The 21,295-nt window shown below is 37.9% G+C and overlaps 1 protein-coding gene across 4 annotated transcripts in view; it reads left to right on the top strand.

Moving 5' to 3' along the window:
• LRRIQ1 (leucine rich repeats and IQ motif containing 1) overlaps positions 1–21,295 on the top strand; it is a 227,517-nt gene that overhangs the window by 105,159 nt on the left and 101,063 nt on the right. For all 4 annotated transcript variants that reach the window (XM_044941866.1, XM_025284377.2, XM_025284378.2 and 1 more), the window contains one exon: positions 8,101–8,220. In XM_044941866.1, the coding sequence (XP_044797801.1) occupies positions 8,101–8,220 (120 nt within the window). The remainder of the gene's footprint in view (positions 1–8,100; positions 8,221–21,295) is intronic.

Raw genomic sequence — 21,295 nt, 5'->3', positions numbered from 1 at the left:
CTACTGGAAAAACCATAGCCTTGACTAGATGGACCTTTGTTGGCAAAGTAATGTCTCTGCTTTTTAATATGCTGTCTAGTTTGGTCATAACTTTTCTTCCAAGGAGTAGGAAGAAAAGTTTTCTTCTCTTTATTTCATGGCTGCAATTACCATCTGCAGTGATTTTGGAATGCCCCACGCCCCGCAGCAAAAAACAGTGTCTCATTGTTTCCGCTGTTTCCCCCGTCTATTTTCCATGGAGTGATGGGACTGGATGCTATGATCTTTGTTTTCTGAACGTTGAGCTTTAGGCCACCTTTTTCACTCTCCTCTCTCACCTTCATCAAGAGGCTCCTTAGTTCTTCTTCACTTTCTGCCATAAGGGTGGTGTCATCTGCATATCCAAGGTGATTGATATTTCTCCCAGCAATCTTGATCCAGCTTGTACTTCATCCAGCCCAGCATTTCTCATGATGTACTCTGCATGTAAGTTAAATAAGCATGGTGATAGTATACAGCCCTGATGAACTCCTTTTCCTATTTGGAACCAGTTTGTTGTTCCATGTCCAGTTGGATGCAGTCTCAAAAATGACAGAATGATCTCTGTTCATCTCCAAGCAAACCATTCAATGTCACAGTAATCCAAATCTATGCCCCAACCAGTAATGCTGAAGAAGCTGAAATTGAACGTTTCTATGAAGACCTACAAGACCTTCTAGAATTAACACCCAAAAAAGATGTCCTTTTCATTATAGGGGACTGGAATGCAAAAGTAGGAAGTCAAGAAACACATGGAAGAACAGGCAAATTTGGCCTTGGAGTACAGAAAGAAGCAGGGCAAAGACCAATAGAGTTCTGCCAAGAGAATGTACAGATCATAGCAAACACACTCTTCCAACAACACACGAGAAGACTGTACACAGAGACATCACCAGATGGTCAACACCGAAATCAGATTGATTATATTCTTTGCAGTCAAAGATGGAGAAGCTCTTACAGGCAGCAAAAACAAGACCAGAAACTGACTGTGGCTCAGATCATGAACTCCTTATTGCCAAATTTAGACTTAAGTTGAAGAAAGTGGGGAAAACCACTAGACCATTCAGGTATGACCTAAATCAAATCCCTTATGATTATACAGTGGAATTGAAAAATAGATTTAAGGGCCTAAATCTGATAGATAGAGTGCCTGAGGAACTATGGACAGAGGTTCGTGACACTGACAGGAGACAGGGATCAAGACCATCCCCATGGGAAAGAAATGAAAAAATGAAAATGGCTGTCTGAGGAGGCCTTACAAATAGCTGTGAAAAGAAGAGAAGTGAAAAGCAAAGGAGAAAAGGAAAGGTATACCCATTTGAATGCAAAGTTCCAAAGAATAATAAGGAGAGATAAGAAAGCCTTCCTCAGCAATCAGTGCAAAGAAATAGAGGAAAACAATAGAATGGGAAAGTCTAAAGATCTCTTCCAGAAAATTAGATATACCAAGGGAACATTCCATGCAGAGATGAGCTCAATAAAGGACAGAAATGGTATGGCCCTAACAGAAGCAGAAATTATTAAGAAGAGGTGGCCTGAATACACAGAAGATCTGTATAAAAAAGATCGTCATGATCCAGATAATCACAATGGTGTGATCACTCACCTAGAGCCGGACATCCTGGAATGTGAAGTCAAGTGGGCCTTAGGAAGCATCACTATGAACAAAGTTAGTGGATTGGATGGAATTCCAGTTGAGCTATTTCAAATCCTGAAAGATGATGCCGTGAAAGTGCTGCACTCAATATGCCAGAAAATTTGGAAAACTCAGCAGTGGCCACAGGCCTGGAAAGGTCAGTTTTCATTCCAATCCCAAAGAAAGGCAATGCCAAAGAATGCTCAAACTACTGCACAATTGCACTCACCTCACACGCTAGTAAAGTAATGCTCAAAATTCTCCAAGCCAGGCTTCAGCAACACGTGAACCATGAACTTCCAGATGTTGTTCAACCTGGTTTTAGAAAAGGCAAAGGAACCTGAGATCAAATTGCCAACATCCTTTGGATCATCAAGAAAGCATGAGAGTTCCAGAAAAACATAAATTTCTGCTTTATTGACTATGCCAAAGCCTTTGACTGTGTGGATCACATTAAACTGTGGAAAATTCTGAAAGAGATAGGAATACCAGATCACCTGACCTGCCTCTTGAGAAATCTGTGTGCAGGTCAGGAAGCAACAGTTAGAACTGTTCAAGGAACAACAGAAGCATGTAAAAATCTACTAAAATAATTGTTGTGTGTGTGCTCAGTCACTAAGTCATGTCTGACTCTTTAGGACCCCATAGACTGTAGTCCACCAGGCTCCTCTATCCATGGGATTCTCCAAGCAACAATACTGGAGTGGGGTGCCATTTCCTCCTCCAGGGGATCTTCCCAACCCAGGGATGGAATCTGCATCTCTGGCGTGTCTTACATTGGTAGGTGGATTCTTTACCACTGAGCCACCTGGGAAGCCCATCTTAATTGATAATGTCTTTTAAACACTCATTTAACTTAAAAATTCAGAACCTCACCAAGACTAGATTTCAAAATGAAGTTCAATCTGAACACATTCATCCTTTATTTATTCACTCATCAAATAATTTTTAGAACATCCTGTTGTCAAGCATTGTTTTAGGTTTAAGAAATACAACTAGGAACAAAGCATACAAGATCTTTTCCCTCTTAGAGTTTGTGTCCTGGTGGAAAAGAACAACAAATTAAATATACAAAATAAAGTCTGGAAATTTATGGTGCTGCACCTCAATTGAATGCTAATAACTAAAAAATGTAATGTTTCCCTTTATTTACTCATTTAGTTAAATATTACTTGGCACAAAAATTTTACTAGCTTATATCCTGCTGGGATGTGCAGATAAATAAGTGTATTAGACAGTGATAAGTACTAAGGGGAAAATAAATCAGGGAAGCAGGATAGGCGTTTCTAAGGAAAATTAATCATTTTAGACAGAATAGATGTGGAAGACCAGAAAAGGTGACAGTGCAGCAAGAGATAAACCATTAGGTATGTAGGGGAAGAATATTTCAGGCAGAGAAACATCAGATTCCAAGACATTGTTCTGGGAGCATACTCACAGTGTTCATAGAGCAGGAGGAAGCACTGTGATGGCAGAGGGGTGAAGGGAGAAGAGTAGGACTCATAAATCGTAAATCATTGTAAAGACTTTGGCTTTTACTCTGAATGACATGGGAAGATATTAAAGGAATCTGACCAGAGGACTCACGTGACCAAAGTTACTTAGGCTGTGATAATACTCTAGGAAGGCTATAGTAGAAGCAGGGAAATCAGGCAGCTATTGCAGTAATCCAAATAGTAGATAATGGTGGCATGGACCAGAGCAGTGCAGAAGTGGTGAGAAAGTCGCATTCCAGAATATATGTTAATTTATATTGAGGGTATATATATATATATATATATATACTTTGAAGGTAGACCTAGTGATATTAGTATATGGGGATGTGATTTTGAAAGACAGGAAGGAGTTAGAGATGCCTACAAGGTATTGGCATAAGCAACTGAAAAAAAAATAGCCTTATAACTAAGTTGCTGGTTTTCATTATTAAAGGCATAGTTTTTGAATTGTCTTTGCTATAGTACTAATGAATACATTTAGTATTTTAGTTGACTTAATTTTTCTGGGCTGCATTCCTCAGGGCAATGTATAGACAAAGCTGTTGCTGATGCCTAAATGGCTTGGGAGGGGAGGAAGTGCAATGGATTCGAGGAAACTCTGAGGGAAAGAAATGAACCTCAGTTATGGTCTCAGAATATTGTTCTGTTGCATGAGGAATGAAAATGTCATGCAGTTCAAACTTCCTCCTCTCATCAGTGGATGAGCAATACATTTTTCAACATTGATGGTGAATGTTTGCTTCATTTTATTCAATAAAGTAAAGTTCATTATTTGATGAAACAGTCTAGCTCAGTGACTATATCTGTTGAATGTCCTTCTGTGAAGTTTGTGTCTGTAACAGAAGTAAGCATAATTCAGTCTTTCTTTGCAACTTAGAATAAGTCTCTCCTGATTTATATCATGGTACTTAAAATCACTGAAGTCAACTCAACTTCATTTTATTGTCTCCTCAGTACAATCATCTAGTTTCTTAAACAATTCATCTTAAAAATATGAATTTGCAGAATGTGATATAGTAGAAAGAGCCTGGGCTTTAGAAGGTGCAAAATGAAGATTCATGAAAGATATGGTGGAGACTGCTCACAAGAACCCAAGTCCTCCTCTTCTTCCTAGCATACAGACAGCCTAGGTATTCTAGCTTCCCTTGCACTTTTTAGTACGGTCCCTTTTTTCTGTAGCTCAGACTGTAAAGAGTCTGCCTGCAATGAAGGAGACCCGGGTTAGATCCCTGGGTCAAAAAGATCCCCCAGGAGAAGGAAATGGCTACCCACTCCAGTATTCTTGCCTAGAGAATCTCTTGGACAGAAGTCTGGTGGGCTCCATGGGGTCTCAAAGAGCTGGACACGACTGAGCAACTGTCACTCATAGAGAAGAAAAAGATGTCAGGTGTATCTAATATAGACAGGACTGTGGCCAGGGAATTGATTTGAATGTGTGAGAAAGAAAGATTATGAATGACTATGGGAAAAAAGTGGAAAGCTTGACATGAATAAATAAGTTAGAAGAAGAATATGAACACTGATTACACATTTATATTACCTTTATTTTCCATGGCTGGGACTTGGATTTCTGACCCTCCACTGATGCAGGAGGGTGGTATTTCTATGTGTTACACCAGAAAAATACAGTTTAGAGCTCTGCAGAAGTCCTATCCCTGAGAAGTTAGGCTGGATCCACTGTGAGACATGATGAATCAGTCCTTCCACTCTTGTCATTGGAGGTCTGTATTAAAGAATTCCCCTTATACTCTTTTCCCTAGAACTGCACCTAATCTTGGTATCTTAATAGTATAAGGGAAAAGGGGATGTTGAGGAGAGGTAACTGAAGAAAAGATGATGTAACCAAAAAAAAAAAAAAAAAAAGAGAGAGAATCCAGGGAAAGAAAACATGTTTCCCTAATGCTCTTTACTTTGTTAGCACAAGATCAGGGAAGAAGGGATATGAAGGGTACCTCCCTACTGGGATACCTCCCTAACAGGAAGAAATCACAGGCCCATTTGCCATGTTGAGGCAAAGCATTTTGAAAGGTAGCTAGCAAGCAAGAGAGCGTAAATGCCAGATAAAAGAATAATAAAAGAGGAGTTTTTTAAAAATCCCCAAATGAAGGGTTCTGTTGACTGAATATTTATGTTCTCCACGATATTCCTAAGTTGAAACTTTATCTCCATTGTGTTGATATTTGGAGATGGGGTCTTTTGGAGGTGAATATGTTGTGATGGTTGGGCTCCCATGAGTGGGATTAGTGCCCTTATGGAAGAAAGCCCAGAGAGCTCTCTAGTACCTACCAACATGTGAGGACACAGTGAAAATAGAGCCATCTGTGAACTAAGAAACTTGGTCTCACCAGACAATAAATTTGTCAGTGCCTTAGACTCCTAGCCTCCTCTAGAATTAGAAGAAATAAACATTTGTTGTGTAAGTCACCAAGTCTATGGTACTTTGCTTACTGCAGCCCAAACAGACTTAAACAAGTGGGAGAAAAGAAAAATAGTTTGTTTTCCCCTAAGGTAACTAGATTCCCTATGTCAGTCACCCACGGTACATGACATACCCTGGTCTGTAATAACAACCCAGTTGCATGAGACTAAAAACGAGGGCAGAGAGCTGATGGTTCTCTCCATATGGGCAAACTAAAACGAGGAAGTCAACTTTCTTAGGCAATACTTTTAAGCATGCTTCTCATCACACAAAGATATCCTCTCTTCTGTTTCTACCATTCAATACTGTTCAAGTTCCTGATTCATATTGAGATCTTTTCCACACACAAGAGTTTTGAACTCTCTTGAGAGGGCAATGGCACCCCACTCCAGTACTCTTGCTTGGAAAATGCCATGGACGGAGGAGCCTGGAAGGCTGCAGTCCACGGGGTTGCGAAGAGTCGAACACGACTGAACGACTTCACTTTCACTTTTCACTTTCATGCATTGGAGAAGGAAATGGCAACCCACTCCAGTGTTCTTGCCTGGAGAATCCAGGGAGAGTGGGGCCTGGTGGGCTGCCGTCTATGGGGTCACACAGAATAGGACATGACTGAAGCGACTTAGCCGCAGCAGCAGCAGAGAGGTTACAATTTATTCATAGCAAGTTAAAAAGTATTGGAATATTATTTCTATACCAAAATTCATCTTTAGAGGCAAAATAATAAAAATTTAGTTAATTATACAGTTTAAACTTTATGTGATGTATAATATCACACTTTTCTTATTTGATAAACTAAGTAAAAAGAATTTTTATAAACAAGGGGACAAAGAAATTGGGAAAATAATATTTAACAAGAGCCTAGTATGTGACAATCATGTATTCATCACTGTGTATAAATGTATATACATTTATCCCACACCCTTCCTTACCTTTGAGTCTTTGCCAGAGGCAACTAATGATGGCTGACTCCCTTGCCATAGTCTGTTTTTTTTCCTCATTTATGCAGTCCTTGTTTCCACTAGGTAAGTGCATGTGTGTATACAAACACACAAAGATACACGCACACATGCATACACCCTTGGCCAACTAGAAATGGGGCATCTTATATGATTGGTTGGGGAAGTATGTTTGGCTATCTCTTATTGGTCCACTTGGTCCTGAGATAGAAATAGGAACAAAAATAGAGAAGCGGGCAGTCATTGACCAAGTCTTAACCATTCTTGGCTAACTGTTGCGGAGATTTGGCCTACTAGGCTGGTTGTCGCAGAGACTGCGTGTTATTTCTGTTGTCATAAATGTTCTGGCAATTATCTGTTTGTATATTCCTCTTCTCAATGTATATATTTTGCAGAATAACAATACCAGTATTATTGCTAACAATACAATTACTAAAATATATTTAAGGTAACTTTTGTAATTAAATTTACCTTTTGATTGCATTTCACTAAGAGTATAGCTAAATGAATCTATTTCAGAGTCACTTTAAATAACTTCTGTGTGGTTATGCCCATAGCATAAAATCTCTTTATATATTTTTTCAGGAGTTTCTTTTATTTAATATTTATTTGTTACAATTTTCTTAAGCATGTGCTCAATTCCAAATTCAAATTTGGAATTTTGAAATTTGAATTCAAATCTAAGCAGTGTATATTCAGAGACATCTGGCTTCTATTGCTATATCTTCCCCTTTGTTTTCTATATCTATAGGTAATAAATTTTGAAATTAATTTTATACTTTATGCTTTCACCTTGTAGATATTAGCAATGACATATATTTAAATATATAAATTTATATAATATATGTGTTTATTATATATTTATATCGGTTTTCAGAGATAAATGAAGGTATGCAATATACACTTATTTCTACCTATGTTTTACATTTACTATATATCCTGGAGCTTACCCCTAGCAGTGTATAAAGATATTAATTTTTTAAAAGCTCTAGTGTTCTTGGAGTTAAATTTAGGAAAGCTCCAAGATTCCTCCATGATTATTGAGGAATCTTAATGTTTTAAATTCTATCTAACATTCTTAATTTTTTGACATGTGATTGGTTTATTTAAAGATGAAATTAGTTAATTGCTATGGGCCAGGATACCAAGTCTCTAATAGGGCCATTTATAAATGTTGAAGTTTTCTTTAATGCATGTTAGTTTATTTTATACATAATCATTTGAAAATTAACAGAATTGGTTTTCCTCTGTATTTCTTTCTTCTTAATTTAGAATGGGTCCTGGAGGGATTGTCAGATAATTGATTGGTTGACCTACATGTGCAGTTGAGGGAGTTTTAAAGATTCTTTTCTGCTTACTATGAGGAAAGTCCCCTGAGATTCAGAACTTTAGACACAAGCAGTCATTTAATTTATCTTGCAGTTTTAAATGTCACATAAAGTTCAAAAAACAGATTATCGAGCCATTAAACTAAGGTCTAAGATGTTTTATCTTCCTAATGGGATAACACAGAGAATCTGGTTTGGAGTTTGATCTATAACCCTGTATAACATGCTTTAAATTTTTGTTTAGGCAGTTTGGAAGGGCTTTCTTTTGCGAAAGAAACTGACAACAGCTCTAGAGGCTATTAAGAATGAAGAATCTGAAGAAGAATATGAAGAAATAGATGTAGAAGATTTTACATTTGATGAAGTAAGTGCTAACTACAACATAAGGATATTGGTCTTAAAATATTGGTCTTTTGGAGCTAAACCAGTTTCTAAGGTTTTCATCCTATTAACACTGTTATGGATTTTTTTTTAATAGCACTTGAAAATTATGCTTCTAATATTTTAACATCTTCATTTAGGATACAAGCTTGTATAGTGTGTAAATGTGATCATAGAATATTTACAAGAATTCTTGTATATTCTTCAACCTGATTTATGCAATGGTTTATCAATTATTCTTCATTAAATATAACTGAGCTTATTTATGCTCTGTTCAACAACTAATAGTTCTTTATTGCCTAGCAAAATGAGAACAACCTCCTTAAATTGTTTTTCAAGGGTTCAATAATCAGGCAGCAAACTCTGCAGACATATTTACCACTTCCCATCCATGGTGTCCACATACTCTAATCACATTGAGCTCCCTCTTACCATACAGAGCACTTACCTTTTACATCCTTAGTCGCACTCATTCTGTTTCCTCTATTTCTAAAGAGTCAAACTCACATATTTACCACTCAGATTAAGGTAGAGAACGTATGGCTATACCCAGAAGACTTCCTTGTGCTTCTATAGTATTCATACCCCCATCATCATAGATGAGTTTTGCCTATTTCTGGGCTTCCAAGAAGTAGAATCATCCAGTATTTACTCTTTTTTCACATAATATTATGTCTGTGAAATTCACCTATGTGGATGAGTATAGTTGCATATATATCATTCTTTTGAATATAGAATATACTACTTTTAATCTATTATTGAATATACCAATTTTTAAAAGTCTGTATACTGTTGATGGATTATTTGTTATGAGTTATCTCTAGTGTTGCCTATTATGACTAAAGACACTACGAACATTCTTGTACATGCTATTTGATGTGCATATTCACCTTTCTTTTGAGAACTGAATTTCTGAGTCATATCGTTAACCTGTGTTTAGTAGCTAGTGTCTAACAGCATCTTAAGGTGATTGTATCAATTTACAGTCCTATCAGCAGAATATGAGAATTTCAGAGGAGCTTTATCCTCACCAAAACTTGGTATTTTCATGTCATTTTCTACCAATCCAGTAGGTTTATAGTGGTATCTAGTTCTTTTGCCTTTTCATACTGTTCATGGACTGGAAGAAACACAAGCTGGAATCAAGATTGCTGGGAGAAATATCAATAACCTCAGATAAGCAGATGACACCACCCTTATGGCAGAAAGTGAAGAGGAGCTAAAAAGCCTCTTGATGAAAGTGAAAGTGGAGAGTGAAAAAGTTGGCTTAAAGCTCAACATTCAGAAAACGAAAATCATGGCATCCGGTCCCATCACTTCATGGGAAATAGATGGGGAAACAGTGAAAACAGTGTTAATACTTTATTTTTCTCCAAAATCCCTGCAGATGGTGACTGCAGCCGTGAAATTAAAAGACGCTTACTCCTAGGAAGGAAAGTTATGACCAACCTAGATAGCATGTTCAAAAGCAGAGACATTACTTTGCCAACAAAGGTTTATCTAGTCAAGGCTATGGTTTTTCCTGTGGTCATGTATGGATGTGAGAGTTGGACTGTGAAGAAGGCTGAGCACTGAAGAATTGATGCTTTTGAACTGTGGTGTTGGAGAAGACTCTTTGAGAGTCCCTTGGACTGCAAGGAGATCCAACCAGTCCATTCTGAAGGAGATCAGCCCTGGGATTTCTTTGGAAGGAATGATGCTAAAGCTGAAACTCCAGTACTTTGGCCACATAATGCGAAGAGTTGACTCATTGGAAAAGACTCTGATGCTGGGAGGGATTGGGGGCAAGAGGAGATGGGGACGACAGAGGATGAGATGGCTGGATGGCATCACTGACTTGATGGACGTGAGTCTGAGTGAACTCCGAGAGTTGGTGATGGACAGGGAGGCCTGGTGTGCTGCGATTCATGGGGTCGCAAAGAGTCGGACATGACTGAGCAACTGATCCGATCTGATCTGATCTAGTTCTTTTAATTTGCATTTATCTCATAACTAATAATGTTAAATACCAGTTCATTTGCTTATTGGCAATTTGGATATCTACTTTTGTGATATGATCAAGTGTTTGTGTGCCTTTTTAAGTTTGGTTGTACATCTTTTTTCTTATTGACTTGTGGGAGTGCTTTTTATAATCTGAATACTATTCTGTTTTCTCTTGCAAAAACATTCTCTAAATTCTGAGATTTCCCTTTTTTTCTCTCTTTGTGGTTTATTTTGATGAACAGAATGTTTCTATTTTAAATTAAAAACAAAAGATTTTTGTTTTCATGACATATAAGAAATCTTTGCTTACTCAGCTCATTAAGATATTCTAGAAACTTTATTATCTTAACTTTCAACATTTAAATCCGTGGTGCATCTTGAATTAAATTTTGCCTGCAATGTGAGTAGGGGGTCAAATTCTCCTCCAAAGATACACGTTTGGTTGTCTCATTGACCCACAGCTATCTGTTGTATAGACCATACTTTTTACAAGAGATTACAGTGGAAGCATTATTTACATTCAGGAAGCTGTGCATGGGTTCTCCTAATTTTCCTTGGCATTCTGTTACAGTTTATCCTTATATCAGTACTCTAATTACTACATAATTTATGGTAAATTTCATTATCTAGTCTTACAAGTGCTCCGACTTTGTTGTTCTTCTTCAAGAAAGATCTACTCTGCTACTTTTGATCCATTTCATTTATGTACAGATTTTAGTACTATGTTATCAATTTGCACAATAAATGTTCAAAGTTTCTCTGAGATTGTAATAAATCTATAAGTCAATTTGGAAGAAGTGATTTTTTTAGAATATTGCATTTTTACATTCATGAACATAGAATAACATCCCTTATTTAACTTAAAATCTCTGTCCACTATACTCTGTATTTTCTTCATTGTGTTCTTGTACATTTTTTATTAGATTTACTCCCAGCTATTTGACATTTTCTGATATTATTTTGTTTTTGTATACCAACCTTATATCCAGCCACTTTCTGAAATCACTTACTTATCTCTCAAGTCTTTTGAATATTCTGTACCCACAATCATATCACCTGAGCATAATAACAGTTTTCTTCTTCTTCTTTTTTTTTTTTTCCTAATTCGTATGCCTCTTGTTTATTTTTCTTGCTCTATTGTCCTGACTAGTACCTTCAGTACAATGTTAAATAGTGGTGATTTTAGAAGTCATCTTTTGCTAGTTCCTGGTCTCAGGGTAAAAGCTTCCACTACAAAGTCAGATGTTTAATATAGGTTTCTTTCAGAAACTCTATATTTGATTGGGTTAACCTCCTTAGCATCTCCTTACCTTTCCAAGAAGTTAATATATGATGATGATGATGTTGATGATTCTAGATGTGATTTGGCTTTTATCACTTTGCAGGCTTATGACATTGATTTTCAAGCATTAAACCATGTATTCCTAGAACAAATTGACTTAGCTATAAAGTATTATTATTTTATATACCACTAAATTTGTTCTGCTAATATTTTTTTTTAGGATTTTTGCCTTTGTATTCAAGAAGATGCTATGCCTGTAAATCTTTCTAGTAAAATTCTGTTCAGATTTTGATGTCAACATTGTGCCTATTTGATTAGGAAATGTTTCCTATGTTTCTGTTTTATGGAAGAGTTTGATGTAAGATGGATGTTATTTGTTTCTTAAAAATTCATCTTAGCACATAATCTTTTGGGGATAATGTTCTACGTGCACTTGAAAGTGCATTTTTTCGGGTGTTACGGCTACTAAAACCTCAGTTACTCCGTTTGATAGTTTTATTTTAAAAAATCTTTATTTTTAGTGATTTGGAGAGTTTTCTAAAAGTTATTGACAGAAGAATGCTAAATCTCTTATTATAATTGTTTGTGTGTGTTTCCTGCTCAGTCATAGCCTACTCTTGGCTACCCCATGGACTGTTGCCCACTAGATTCCGCTGTCTGTGAGACTTGCCAGGCAGGAATACTGGAGTGATTTGCCATTTCCTATTCCAGGGGGTCTTCCCAACCTAGGGATCGAACACGGGTGGGTTTCTCTAAGTTAAGTTTTTAGTTCTGTCAAACTTGGCCTCATAGTTTGAGGATATGTATTAGGGTATACACATTTAGAACAGTTAAATCATTGTATAATTAATTAACCCTTTTAAAATAATAAAATTTCACTCTTTAACTCTAGTTTCCCTCTTTACATATTGAAAATGGTTATAAAATTTTTCCTAAGAAAAATTAAGAGAGCATGGAATCTGATTTTACGATCAGAGAAGGCCTGCATAAGGTGAAATATTTTGATAGAGATGTGAAAATAAAGTGAAGGGATAACCATCAGATAATACTATACATGGCTAAGTGGTATGGAAATGAAAAAAGAAGGGATTTTTTTAGTATACTAAAGGAACTCAAAATTCACAAGAAGTAGAACTGATTAGTGGGCTTCCTTGGTAGCTCAGCTGGTTAAGAATCCACCTGCAATGCAGAAGACCCCTGTTCAATTCTTGGGTCAGGAAGATCCCCTGGAGAAGGGATAGGCTACCCACTCCAGTATTCATGGGCTTCCCTGGTGGCTCAGCTGGTAAAGAATCTGCTTGTAATGTGGGAGACCTGGGTTTGATCCCTGGGTTTGTAAGATCCCCGGAGGAGGGCATGGCAACCCACTCCTGTACTCTTGCTTGGAGAATCCCCATGGACAGAGGAGCCTGGCAGGCTACTCTCATGGGATCGCAAAGTCGGACACGACTGAGCAACTAAGCACAATACAGCACAGTACTGATTAGTGGTGGAGAATAACCTGAGATCAGGAAGAAACATAAAAATGATCAGGGAACAGTCCACATAAAGCCCATGATATGATTTCAAGAACTTTGAATTTTATTCAAATGTGATAGAAAATTATTACTTGGTTTTGAGCAAAGGAGTTAAATGTATTATTGTTTTAAATGGATAAATTTGTTTCTAATACAGAGATTATAGTTTAGGGGAGCTAAGAATTAAAGCTAAATACCAATTAGGAAGGTATTGTTACTTTTCTTTCCTTTGATAATTTTTACTGTTTTTTTTTATTGCCATCACTTAATTTTCAAATAATCTTAACAACTTCAGATGACATAATCAAATTACCAAAGTATCACTGCTTTGTGTTGTTCTTTCTTTCTTTTACTTTCCTATATACAAATGCAAGACTTATCTAACCAGTCTTATCTAACCAGACTTATCTAACTTCCTTTTCATCTTATTTAGGTCATAACAGTAGTTCCTTTAGATTAAATCTATACTCTTCTTTAAGATATCCCGAAGAGTTGTAGTCATCTATTCAAATTGATTTTTCACTCCCAGCCAACAAATACTGAATGCTTACATATGGTGGGCACCATGCTTGGTACCAGCGTATGTACATAGACAGATATGACACGGTCCCTAGTCTAGGAGATATCAGAAATATATTTGAATTTTACAGTGAATTACAATTGCTATAAAAGAAGTGAATATAAAACTGTCTTAATAAATTTGCCTCAAACAAAAAGCCTAGATAAGTCTGCCATGAAGTTTTTATATTGGTTTGTTGCCTGTCTGAAATGTTTGCATTTAACAAATGGTTAACCAAGGGGACACTGATAACCAAAATCAATTTATTTGGGTTTTTATTAAGCATGTGTGTGTGAATGCTCAGTCATGTCCAACTCTTTGCAACCCCATGGACCGAAGCCTGCTAGGCTCCTCTGTGCATGGAATTTTCCAGGCAGGAATACTGGAGTGGGTTACAATTTCCTACTCCAGGGGATCTTCCTGACCCAGGGATTGAACCCACATCTCCTACATTGGCAGGAGGGTCCTTTACCACTAGCGCCACCTGGGAAGTCCATCAGTTCTCTTCAATTCAGTCACTCGGTCATGTCTGACTCTTTGCAACCCCATAGACTGCAGCATGCCAGACTTCCCTGTCCGTCACCACCTCGCAGAGCTTGCTCAAACTCACATCCATCGAGTCAGGATGCCATCCAGCCATCTCATCCTCTGTTGTCGCCTTCTCCTCCTGCCTTCAATCTTTCCAAGCATCAGGGTCTTTTCTAATGAGTCAGGTGGCCAAATTATTGGAGCTTCAGTTTCAGCATTAGTAATGCCAATGAATATTCAGGATTAACTTCCTTTAGGATTGACTAGTTGGGTCTCTACATAAAGCCCATGCTGCTGCTGCTGCTAAGTCGCTTCAGTTGTGACCGACTCTATGTGACCCCATAGAGGGCAGCCCACCCGTCCCTGGGATTCTCCAGGCAAGAACACTGGAGTGGGTTGCCATTTCCTTCTCCAATGCATGAGAGTGAAAAGTGAAAGTGAAGTCGCTCAGTCATGTCTGACTCTTAGCAACCCCATGGACGCAGCCTACCAGGCTCCTCCGTCCATGGGATTTTCCAGGCAAGAGTACTGGAGTGGGGTGCCATTGCCTTCTCCAACATAAAGCCCATAGTTTGCCTTAAATTTTTAAATGCTGAGAAGTGAGGGATCTGAGATTTTATCCTGCATGCAATCTAACAAGGTAGGCTGCCACACTTTCAAGGAGGCTGGCAGAAGAAATGAGACATGTATTACTTGTCAGGCAGCAGAAATGTCATGCTGATATTTATTCCCCTTTGCCCTCAAGTTCCATAGAGAAGAATTCCCCCTTGGGAATTGGGAGGCCTACGAAACCCTACATTTTATAAGGACTGCAAAAAATCTGCTTGTTTTATGCTCTAGAGGAAGTCATTATTTTCTTATACCAGAACGCAAACAAATTTTGCCTCTGCACCACAAGAAGACATTCATAAACTATATTTTCCAAATCTGTTAGCTGTAACATATTAACATCTTTGGAAAGATAGTCCAGGACAAAAGATGTCATAAATCACACAGAAGTGTTAAGAGACGTAAAGAAAGCTATCTCCCAACAATATGTACCCCTAGTATGTATGTGGCAGATTTTCTCACACATAGCCACTCCAATAGCCACTGTGAATAATCTGACAGGGGCTAGGACAAAATTCATTAGGCTATCCTCATGATACATTTGATGAAGGTTACCAGGCTTCATTAAAGGTTACCCAGTTGTAACCTTTATGATGGAAGTAAACTCCAGTGCTATGAAGAGCAATATTGGATAGAAACCTGGAATGTTAGGTCCATGAATCAAGGCAAATTGGAACTGGTCAAACAGGAGATGGCAAGAGTGAACATTGACATTTTAGGAAACAGTGAACTAAAATGGACTGGAATGGGTGAAATTTAACACAGATGACCATTATATCTACTACTGTGGGCAAGAATCACTTAGACTAAACAGAGTAGCCATCATAGTCAACAAAAGAGTCCAAAATGCAATACTTTGATGCAATTTGAAAAACAACAGAATGATCTCTGTTCATTTCCAAGGCAAACCATTCAATGTCACAGTAATCCAAGTCTATGCCCTGACCAGTAATGCTGAAGAAGCTGAAATTGAGCGGTTCTATGAAGACCTACAAGACCTTCTAGAACTAACACCCACAAAAGATGTCCTTTTCATTATAGGGGACTGGAATGCAAAAGTAGGAAGTCAAGAAACACCTGGAGTAACAGGCAAATTTGCCTTGGAGTACAGAATGAAGCAGCGTAAAGGTTAATAGAGTTTTGGCAAGAGAACGAACTGGTCATAGCAAACACCCTCTTCCAACAACACAAGAAAAGACTCTACACATGGATATCACCAGATGTTCAATACCAAAATCAGACATATTATATTCTTTGCAGCCAAAGAATTGAGGAGCTCTATAAAATCAGCAAAAACAAGACCAGAAGCTGACTGTGGCTCAGACCATGAACTCCTTATTGCCAAATCCAGACTTAAATTGAAGAAAGTAGGGAAAACCACTAGACCATTCAGATATGACCTAAATCAAATCCCTTATGATTATACAGTGGAAGTGACAAATATATTCAAGGGATTAGATCTGTTAGACAGAGTGCCTGAAGAACTATGGATGGAGATTTGTGACATTCTCCAGGGGACAGGGATCAATACCATCCTGAAGAAAAATAAATGTAAAAATGCAAAATGATTGTCTGATGAGGACCTTACAAATATCTGGAAATAGTAGAGAAGTGAAAAGCAAAGAATAAAAATAAAGATATACTCATTTGAATGCAGAGTTCTAAAGAATAGCAAGGAAAGATAAGAAAGCCTTCCTCAGTGATCAATGCAAAGAAATAGAGGAACATAATAGAATGGGATAGTCTAGAGATGTCTTCAAGAAAATTAGAGATACCAAGGGAACTTTTCATGTTAAGATGGGCATAATAAAGGACAGAAATTGTTTGGCCCTAACAGAAACAGAAAATATTAAGAAGAGGTGGCAAGAATACACAGAAGAACTATGCAAAAAAGATCTTCATGACCCAAATAATCACGATGGTGTGATCACTCACCTAGAGCCAGATATCCTGGAATGCGAAGTCAAGTGGGCCTTAGAAAGCATCACTATGAACAAAGCTAGTGGAGGTGATGGAATTCCAGTTGAGCTATTTCAAATCCTAAAAGATGATGCTGTTACAGTGCTGCACTCAATATGCCAGCACATTTGGAAAACTCAGCAGTGGCCACAGGACTGGAAAAGGTCAGTTTTCATCCCAATCCCAAAGAAAGGCAATGCCAAAGAATGCTCAAACTACTGCACAATTGTACTCATCTCACACGCTAGCAAAGTAATGCTCAAAATTCTCCAAGCCAGGCTTCAACAGTACATGAACCGTGAACTTCCAGATCTTTAAGCTCGATTTAGAAAATGCAGGGGAACCAGAGATCAAATTGCCCACATCTGTTGGATCATTGAAAAAGAAAGAGTTCCAGAAAAAATATCTACTTCTGCTTTATTGACTATGCCAAATCTCTTGACTGTGTGGATCACAACGAACTGCAGAAAATTCTTAAAGTGATAGGAATACCAGACCACCTGACCTGCCTCTTGAGAAATCTGTATGCAGGTCAAGAAGCAACAGTTAGAACTGGACATGGAACAACCAACTGGTTGTACGTCAACACTATATATTGTCACACTGCTTATTTAACTAATATGCAGAATGCATCATGAGAAATGCTGGACTGAATGAATCACAAGCTGGAATCAAGATTGCCAGGAGAAATATCAGTAACCTCGGATATGCAGATGACACCACCTTTATGGCAGAAAGTAAAGAAGAACTAAAAAGCTTCTTGATGAAATTGAAAGAGGAGAGTGAAAAAGCTGTCTTAAAACTCAACATTTAAAAAACGAGGATCATGGCATCTGGTTCCGTCACTTCATGGCAAATAGATAGGGAAACAATGCAAACAGTGACAGACTTTATTTTTCGGGCTCCAAAATCACTACAGATGGTGACTGCAGCCATGAAATTAAAAGACACTTGTTCCTTGGAAGAAAAGCTATGACCAACCTAGACAGTATTTTAAATACAGAGATACTACTTTGCCAACAAAGGCCTGTCTAGTCAAAGCTATGGTTTTTCAAGTAGTCATGTATGGATGTGAGAGTTGCACCATAAAGAAAGCTGAGTGCTTAAAAATTGATGCTTTTGAACTGTGGTGTTGGAGAAGACTCTTGAGAGTCCTTTGGACTACAAGGGGATCCAACCAGTCAATCCTAAAGGAAATCAGTCCTGAATATTCATTGGAAGGACTGATGCTGAAGCTGAAACTCCAATACTTTAGCCACCTGATGGGAAGAGCTGTATCACTGGGAAAGACTCTGATGCTGGGAAAGATTGAAGGCAGGAGGAGAAGGGAACGATAGAGGGTGAGATGACTAGATGGCATCACTGACTTGATGGACATGAGTTCAAGCAAGTTCCAAAAGTTGGTGATGGACAGGAAGGCCTGGCGTGCTGCAGTCCATGGGGTCACAAAGAGTCGGACACGACTGAGCGACTGAAGTGAACTGAACCAGGCATTTCCTCTTTAAGCTTCTGCATTGAACTTCCTATTGGACTTCAGCTTTATTCTAGGTACAGCTGGAAGTCTTAGCTATTACACAGACTCTTTCTTGACCCTCAAAGAAGAATTCTAAGGCAATTCTGCCATGTAAAACAACCCTGGCCAGTGAACTGAGACTTACTTGAATGCTTTCAAGGCCATAGTGGTGTTTTCTTAAACATTTGCAGGTGAAATATGACCAGGACACCTTCCAGGTGGCATTTGTCCGCACCATAGGAAGACTGATAATCCAGAGGTATTTTATGAGGAGGTGGAAGTGGGGACTGGTGCAAGATATGGGGCCATCACCCAATATCGTGATAGACTTAGGAAAATGACTGTCACAGTGTAGTCACAGACTCCTGGAAGGGGGTGGCAGGCCCGGCTCTGAGTTAAATTTAAGGTGTTTGCACAAGCTTGGGAGGGCCCCCAAAGGACATTTTTCTTATGGTGGGAGGTTTCAAGAGTAGTTCTGAAGGACAGAAGATCATTAATGTCCTTCCCTTCCCTATACCTCTCAGAATCTGAGGTTTTCTTTTCAAAGATATGAGCAGTTCTCCTAGTTTAAGAAGTGATTCTAACTGGATTATGTGTCCCACTTCAGTAGTTACAACTTCACATTTTTAATGTGATTAAAATGATTCTCTGTTCACACCTAGACCTTTTGTCTGGAAGGGTTCAGAAGAGGAACAAGTGCATTTTTATAAAACTTAACCAGAATTAACTTTGTATACCCTAAGTCTCTTTTTGTCAGGCTTCATCCTAAGAATGTGTCAATCAAGCTGGCCTGGAACTTCCTATTAGGGAAAGAAATATATTCTATGCCTAGGAATGATCAGGAGAAAATCCTGGACTGTCAATATAGGTCTGTGTCATCCTCCATGTATTTTTGCATAATTATTACATAGGAAGTAGCTGCAAGGGTATGACCCCTTTCTGAGGACAGCCACATAACTGATTAAATTGCCTTATCTAGGCATGTGGACAGAAGGAAGTGAGAGTAGTGAACTCAGTCTATCAGATCATTGTTAAGTTAGCTTTTGTGATAAAAACCACATAACTGTCAGGCTCTAATGGTTCAGAAAACAGAAAAATTACACAGATGAACTCCAAGGGCCATAGCTATATGGCTGAAGTTAGCTAATAGATAACTGAAAAGGTATCAACATTAATATTGGAAGGGAGGGTTTAGAAAGTGTGTTTTGAGATTCATAATGGGCCAAGTTTCCAAGGATTTTAAGGATTCTGAGGTGCAACAAAAGTTATCAAGAAGTGTTAGGATTATTTTGAAAATGGCATGAGTCAACTTGGGTAGAAGAGGAGGAAACTGCTGGGGCTCAGAGTCAGGGATTATAGAAAGAAAACAAGATAAAGACATGGCTTTAGAATCTGTAGGACTTGTTCAACTCTAAGTAACCTGTGGCTTAAAGCAAGTCTGATTCTAGTTTCATATGTTAAATGAAAGGATTATACTAGTTGGCATGAAAAAATTTAGATATACATATGCAAATAAGCAATGCAGGAGACCCCAGTTCAACTCCTGGGTTGGGAAGATCCGCCGGAGAAGGGGTGGGCTACCTACTTCAGTCTTCTTGGGCTTCCCTCGTGGCTCAGCTGGTAAAGAATCCACCTGCAATATGGGAGACCTGGGTTTGATCCCTGGGTTGCGAAGATCCCCTGGAGAAGGGAAAGGCTACCCACTTCAGTATTCTGGCGTGAAGAATTCCATAGACTATATAGAGTGGGACACAACTGAGTGAGTTTCACTTTCATTTTCATGCAAATAAGCATGACGGTAACTCCCAGCTCTTCTGATAGCCTTATTTCATAGTCTTTCAAAGTTGGATTATAGGGTAAACATTTCTTCTCTGATAAAAAGTCCAATGTATGTATATTCAAATGTTGTGAATGCATGATTGCAAATTTATCTGAATTCAACTTTATGTTTTTCTTTTTCCCTGGTTTTATTTGTCCTCACATGTGTGTTTAATTCTATCCAGTTTTAACATGATATTATCACGTGTAGACTCATGTATCCACCACCACAATCAGGATAGAAAATTGTTCCATCATTATAAGAATCCATCGTGTTGCCCCTCTAGCCTCAGCCTCCTCCCCAGTCCAGTCTCTTGCCATTGGCAACCATTCATCTGTCCTCCATTTCTGTAATGTTGTCATGTCAAGAATGTTATATAAATGAGTCATGCAATTTGTAACATTTGTGGATTGTTTTTTTCATTCATCTTAATTCCCTTGAGAGTCTTCCAAGTTGTGTGCATCCATGCTGTCTCTGCTTAGTGGGTCAGTCGTGTCCTACTCTTTGTGATGCCATGGACTGTGGCCTGCCAGGCTCCTCTGTCCATGGGATTCTCCAGGCAAGAATACTGGAGTGGGTAACCATTCCCTTCTTCCAGGGGATCTTCCCAAACCAGGGATCAAACCTGGGTCTCCTGCACTGCAGACAGATTCTTTACTGTCTGATCTACCATATTACACTTATTTTTTTAAGTAGATAAATTTAGATTTTTAGTTGGAGTTTCAATATCAAACTCTCAAAAATTAATAGAACAAATAGGCAGAAAAGTAGAAGGATATATTAGACCTGAAAATCACTGTGAAGTGATTTAACATAATTCAGATTATACAATGTTCACACAACAGCAAAATACAAATTCTATTAAAGTTCCCATAAACCAGGAGACATGAAAAATTTTATTTTTAATATGTAAATAAATTTTGATTTAGTCTTCTAATAAACAGAAAGCTTTCCAAATTCTCAGTTGTAAATTAAGGAATATCTGAGCAGAAGATTTTCTTAAGCAATAAATGAAATTTGTATATGCCCAGCAGTAAGAAAGACATATTAATATACATTTTTAAACAGTAGCATATTTATAATTATGACCAATTCCTCCTGATGTTTTGAGTTTTTTTCTTAACATACTAGATACTGCCATGTGTATTTGATATTAATAAGCTTGAACTGATATAAATCAGTAGTCTTGGTAACATTTTTGGTTGAGATTATATAATTACTAAGTATCTTTAGCATTTTATATTGCACCTTCTATTTATGTCTCTAAAATTTTTAAAAGACTAAAGTTA

The sequence above is a fragment of the Bubalus bubalis genome, chromosome 4, assembly GCF_019923935.1.
Source record: "Bubalus bubalis isolate 160015118507 breed Murrah chromosome 4, NDDB_SH_1, whole genome shotgun sequence".
In the NCBI taxonomy this organism is placed as follows: Eukaryota; Metazoa; Chordata; class Mammalia; order Artiodactyla; family Bovidae; genus Bubalus; species Bubalus bubalis.
Note: the sequence above shows the minus strand (reverse complement) of the source record. Positions and strands in the feature narration are given on the sequence as shown.